The following is a 6900-nucleotide window of genomic DNA, read 5'->3' as shown; positions in this document are numbered from 1 at the left end:
TAACTCTAATATATTTATATAAAGAAAAGTTTATCTTGATTTTATACACTTTGTAAATTTGTATATAAAATTTATTCATACAACCGGAAATATTTGATGTCGAATTTACATTTCAAATATTTTATATTTCACATGTACTGCAGAAGAATTTGAAATGCCTACTCTTTCTTTTAAAATATGTTTTAATCTTTAAATATTGATTTCTAAATAGACTTTACTGTGAATACTATGCTATGCAAAGAAAAGAAAGAATTCAGCACCAGGTATAAAGGTATTTATGTGTGCCTGTGCCTTAATGTTATTGAGATCTTTAAGTTCTGAAAACCAAAACTTTAATATAAATATATGTTATTCACTGGGTACATTGTAAATAGAAACATGCTATTGCTGTAGATAATTCTAGTACAATGTTGTAATTTACAGAGAAATCTCCCTGACTGAGGAAATCAACACGGGATTCTGTTATGGAGAGAAACCGCAGTAAATAAATGTCTGCTAAAAATGATGTATAGATTTGTGTTACAGAAATCAGTCAGAGTGACAGGGGTTACTCGTGGTTATCACATTTCCCGTGTATCATCAGACCGCGTCTGGATCAGCGATGGTAACAATCTCATCTTGACAAACACAGCAGGTGATAGACTACATCATCTGACAGGTATACCCAGTGGTCTGTTTAGTTATGGAGTACACACTGTGAACAATGACGGTGATTTAATTTATATAGATAGTGACTATAACATCAACAATCTGTCTAAGGATGACAGAATAAAGACTACATTAATAAAGTACAAAGCGCCATGGAGACCACAGAGTGTCTACAGCTCCCTCTCCACTGGAGACCTGCTGGTCGGGATGTATTACTACACTATTGATACATTTACAGGCAAGGTAGTCCGGTATAACTCCACAGGAGACCACATCAAGACCATACAACACCACCACAACACAGGTCATGGACTGTATAGTGATCCTGGATACATCACAGAGAACCATAATGGAGATGTTATTGTGTCTGACATTAACCGTGTAGTTGTGACAGATCGTAGAGGAAGACATCGCTTCTCCTACAGAGGACCTCCATCAGGATCAGGACTAGAACCACGTGGAATCTGTACAGACGAGCTGTCACACATCCTGGTGTGTGATTATAATACTGACTCAGTACAGATGATTGACAGTGACGTTTACTTCCTGTCACATATACTGACACCACGACACGGGATAGACAAACTATTGGGCCTGAGTTATGATGTTAGATCACACCTACTGTGGGTAGGGTCACAGAACAGCGATACAATAAACATATACAGAGTGGTAGATGAAGACTCTCTGTCCGGTAAGTAACACTGTAGTTTGTTTAATTGTATTGTACAGTTATAATATTACAACAACAAAATAACTACGTTATGTTAGAGAGGTCATTCAATAATAACTTTACATGAATGTATTCAAGTGTTTATTTACAAATGTTATAGTTTGATCACATGATTACTCAATGTATATCAAAACATTTAATATCTAATAATATTTATAAACCTGCCCCGAAGGAGAGGGTGGTATACTGTTTTACCCCTGTGTGTCGGTCTGTCTGTTCTTCCGTTACAAATTCCTGTCGCAGTTTTCTCAGCAACTACAAAAGGCAGATTCTGAAAATTTTAGCGCACTCCATGTTTAGGCAAATGGTGAGATTCGTTTTTATACAAATCCGATGTCATCTTCCTGTTCATGCATGCATCTGTCCATTCGAAATTTTTGTTGCAGTTTCTTCTGCAAGTACTCATGGCAGATGCTGAAATTTAAGCACACTCCTTGTTTAATTATGCCTAATGGCAGGATTCATTTTTGTACAAATTACCGTCGCAAATAAACTTGTGTATATTCACATTATAGTATATTAAAACCAGAGCAGGGGTATTACTAATGAGCATTTGCACACAGACTTCTTGTTATATACTGAAACGCAAAAGAAATGCAACATCCTATTTTAGGGGTAAATATTAAATATAGGATATAATTTTGTATCTAAAAAGTAAGGACATCTTCAACTTTGTAAACATCGGTAATTTAACGGTTGAACGATTTTCATACCATTACCGGAAGTTAAGTTTTAGTCCGCTTACCAGCAATCAAAAATTGCATGTTTAACAAAACATTTGGCAATACTATGGGGTTTTAAGGATTTGTATGTGTTCATCATAAGTGATGCAGCAATGTTCCGAAAAATAAATTCTCCTTTCTTTTCCGTAAACGATGCCAAGGCTTCCTAAAGATGACTTGAGTACGCATTTCCATAGCTCTAGCTAGAAAATCTCAAAATAAAGGTGATGGGGAGTTGCAGATGCAAATATGCACCACAGCACGCCTCAACAGGCTCTTACGTATCACTAGCATGAATGAGAGTCTTTGGACCGGAATTCGACCTCATCATCTGAAAAACAGGCACTTAAAATGGCAAAGAATATTTCTTTCGCTCAGATCTCGAGATTGATGAACCTATTGAATCGTAGAAATCAAGCTGCAACTGTTGCACATAACAGTCTTGCACGCTGTAAATGACCGGGGTGGGGGGTGTTTTAACATTCATGTGTTACTTTATAAATTAAAAGATAATCAATTAACATTTTTATCAAATCTCTGATGTTTTTTTAATCGAGTTTTACCTTAATATATTCATTTTTGAAAGCATTAGATAAAAAATTCAAATATTTGTAGAGTACTGCTTGTTGCGTTTCTTTTGCGTTTCAGTATATATATATATATATATATATATATATATATATATATATATATATATATATATATATATATATATATATATACAGTGCAGGAAACTAATTTTGTTACAGCATCAATGCTGATTTGAATGCTTCCTTTGCTTGCTGATTTAATGCTAGTAATCCTTATCCTGATGCTGTTTTATAATTAGGTCAATGCTACCGGAAGTAGCATCATGCTACCGGAAGTAGATAATGAATTTCAGCATTGCCGTTTAAAGCAATAAAAGTGCCTTTTACAATTATTTGATCATTATATCTCACTATTTATCAATAATGTGAATACTTTAACCAATATTCTTTCTTTCTTTTTTAATTTTTTACTGAATTAAAACTCATTGATTTTCTGATGCTAGTAGAATAATGCTGATTTTATGTAGGTCAATGCTGGTTTTATCCTTTGCTTGCTGATGCTGATCCTGGTAATGCTGTTTTTTAAATGCTGATGCTAGCTCAATCCTGATGCTACTAATGCTTATGCTGATGCTGGTTTATGTAACAAAATTAGCTCCCTGCACTGTATATATATATATATATGTATATATATATATATATATATATATATATATATATATATATATATATATATATATATATATATATATATATATAAATATAAAGCACTGAAAATGACCACGAACAATAATAGTTGTCAAATTTTCGCGACGACCTGTCCCTCCTCAGGACAAAGAAAAAAGTTAAGAAGTCTTAAAAACAAAGGAAATAGAGAAGCAAAAACAACTAGCACTACTACTAAACTACCAAACACTAAATATTTACAATGTTACATGTTTAATTTGGAGTTTATAAACAGTTGTGAACAAAGAAATCCGGAGCGCTTTGAATTGCGTCCGGTCTATCGGGTGTACTCTGGTGAAGTGTGATTTACATAATTGAACGAATTAATTATCGCTAATTAATTACGACCAACAGTAAATCGTACATTGTCTTATTCTCTCAAAATAGCGTAACTCTACATGATAAAAAAAAAATTAAAGAAAGATAATATGGAAGGACAATTTTGAAATATGAATTTGGATATATTATAAATTTGGAAATCGGAAAAAGGAAATAAACAAAAATGTAAGCTGTAAATATTTGGGTAGGTTGTTCCAGGATTGCTAATACGAATTAACGGTAAAGTTTACACTATATAGAGAGAATTAACTTGTTTGTTACAATCCGGGATTGGGTCTAGTTCACGTTCATCCTGGTGAAGTCATTAAGTTTGTTAATACCATTAGGGCGGAATGACTTCAGGCTGTGCATCCAGAACTTTTCCTTGCCTTTTCTCTGCGCGTCTGTCCATCTTGGATTATGGTCAGTAACCACTACTGTCATGTCCTCCCATTTGTAACCTTCAAGGTTGAAATGTTCCCCAACGGGTTCATTGAGTTTTATGGTCCTAATGGTAGAACGGTGATTATTGACTCTCCTGCGAAGATCTCCTGTTTCACCAACATACTGTTTGGAGCAAACTTTGCAACTGATGAGATAAATGCAGTTGTCTGTTTGACAGGACAAATTCCCTAATATTTTGTAGCTGCGGCCTGTAACAGGGCTGTTAAAACTGTCTGTGTCAGAGCTGTACTTACAGAGAAGACATCTTCTGTCAGAGCAAGTTTTAAAGCCCCCGTTAGGTAATGGATTGTCCAATCTGGTTCTTACTACCATGTCCTTTAGGTTCCTCGGGCGTCTGTATGCAGCCAATGGGGGCTCCTTAAAGACCTCTGCCATTCGTTTATTTGAGTGGAGAATTGGCAGATTCTTTTGAAGGATACCGCTGAGGTTCTTGAGAAGGGGATGGTATGTGGTTACCAGAGGGACCCTGTCGCTATTGTCTTTTTCCTTGTAGCGTAATAGGTTTTGCCTGTCATGTCCCGCCATCTCATCAATAGCAGTTTGTACGGTGCGGGCATTGTAGCCTCTCTTGCATAAGTGGGACTTAAGGAGACCGCTTTGTTCTTGATATAAGGCAGGGGATGAACAGATGCGCCGAATTCTGGTGGCTAAATATTTTATATATATATATATATATATATATATATATATATATATATATATATATATATATATATATATATATATATATATATATATATATATATATATATATTATACCTCCAATTAGAATGAAAGACTCTGATTGGTTAATGAGAAAACATTAAAATTAGCTTATGACCCTTTTTTGTGTCACATGACCATTAATGACTTGATTGTTGTATGTGTATGAGATATTGACCGGTCATTAATATTATTGACCGCTGAACCTGACCTGTGCAGAAAATAAAAATGGCGGAACATATGACCGCTTCGTTTTTTTCTTCATGTTTACTGTACCGTTTTTAGATAAAGAATATAACTGTAAGTTATTCTTGAGAAATAAGATATAGACTATAAAATTGTGTACTACGTCACTTCTCATGTGTTATTTGTCGTCTGTTTACAAAAACGATGGCTGGCGAATCGAGGTTTGCAACTTTGACAAGTGAGGAACTACAAGCAATCCTAGAAAACCGCGATAGTTCCAACACAAAACAATGTATAGACTCAGCGAAACGAGTGTTCATTACATACTGCACTGAAAAAGGACTGATTGTGGACAACATACTGCAAAAAACAAAAGGTGAAATTGCTGAAATTCTGATCAACTTTTACGCTGAACTCCGAAGAAAAAATGGTGAATTGTATAGTAGATCTTCCATGATCAGCATTAGGTTTGGTTTGCAGAGATTTTTCCAAAAAAATAACTATGACATTATTAATGACTCAGATTTTCGTCTATCAAACGAAATGTACAAGGCAGTTTTGACAAACATCAAACAAACTGGAAAGGGAACCACTCAACACAAGGAAATTATCAGCGATGCTGACATGGCAACATTGTATAGTAGCGGCGTCCTAAACGGAAACAGTCCACAGGGATTGCAATATAAAGTTTTTCTTGATGTGATGTTCTACACATGTAGAAGAGGAAGGGAAAATCTGAGAAGTATGAAGAAAACTGATTTTGTTTTGAGGACAGATGGCCAGGGAAGGAGATATTATCTTAATGTCGCTCAGTATGAAACCAAAAATCACAGAGGAAGTGACGTGAATGACCATGATGCATCTTCAGCAAGAATATATGAAATACCAGGTAATATACTTCTTGAAATAGTTACATATAAAATAAAATTAATGTAAACTTCAGTATTAACTAATTTTAGATCATATATTTGTCTATGTGACATAATTTTCATGAATTCAACTGATTTACAATTTTTCATATTAATATGTCCATGTAATGAGACGTGTCCTGTGTCTAGTCTGGAGAAATACCTCGGAAAGCTGAATCCAAATTGTGAAAGTTTTTGGCATGCAGAGACCGAAGCGCCATATCAATGATTCAGATGCTGTTTGGTATGACATTTCTCCAGTAGGTCATAATACTTTGGGAAATTTTATGAAAACAATATCTATGAAAGCCGAACTCTCAACTCTGTATACAAACCATTGCATACAGTACCGACCAGACACAACCTAACAGAAAGCGAACCCAAAGCGCACCCCGGGTTCGCTGCCTGGGTTCGTTTCGGGTTCGCTTGGGGTTCGCTATAGCGGACCCCTAGCGAACCCGGAGCGGACCCCGAGCGAACCCGCAGCGGACCCAGAGCGAACGCCGAAAGCGAACCCCAAATTCAGTAGCGAACCCAGCAAGCGAACGCGCGTTCGGTGTTGCGTAACTGAGCTGTCAATCAGGATTAGCGATAAGACGTGTTAACCAATCAGCGCGTCGACCGATCAGCATGCCAGTTTGTCATTCGATGTAAATAAAACATTCCACAAGCAAAGCGTGTTTATGTACAGTGTGAAATTATTATTATCACGATTAAAAAAATAATTATATTTATATTCTAATTATCCATGCGCCAGGTAGCATGTTATATTTACACATTTATTTTTTTTTATTTCTTATTTTTAATATCCATTTATTTATATTGCGTAAATTTATCAGACAAAAAGTTCTTTAATGTTTAAAAGAAAATAATGGTTATCACAATTGTAACTTAAAAAAAAGAAAGAAAAAAAAAGCATTTTGACAAGTTATAGCATTTCATTATCTCGAGATACTGTACAAGAG

At 35.2% G+C, this 6900-nt stretch overlaps 1 protein-coding gene across 1 annotated transcript; it reads left to right on the top strand.

The window, feature by feature from the left end:
- The first annotated feature begins 501 nt into the window (after positions 1-501).
- LOC133202017 (uncharacterized) lies at positions 502-1347 on the top strand. Its single transcript, XM_061337795.1, has one exon. It carries the CDS (start codon positions 502-504, stop codon positions 1345-1347), a length of 846 nt encoding a protein of 281 aa, XP_061193779.1.
- Positions 1348-6900: the final 5553 nt, after the last annotated feature.

Source organism: Saccostrea echinata, unplaced genomic scaffold (genome assembly GCF_033153115.1).
Source record: "Saccostrea echinata isolate AGI-Se365-2 ecotype Australia unplaced genomic scaffold, CSIRO_AGI_Sech_v1 ptg000046l, whole genome shotgun sequence".
In the NCBI taxonomy this organism is placed as follows: Eukaryota; Metazoa; Mollusca; class Bivalvia; order Ostreida; family Ostreidae; genus Saccostrea; species Saccostrea echinata.
This window is presented reverse-complemented; position numbering and strand designations above follow the sequence as displayed.

Excerpts from the sequence above, each read along its gene's own strand:
- LOC133202017 (XM_061337795.1), top strand. The coding sequence starts at position 502 with ATGATGTATAGATTTGTGTTACAGAAATCAGTCAGAGTGACAGGGGTT.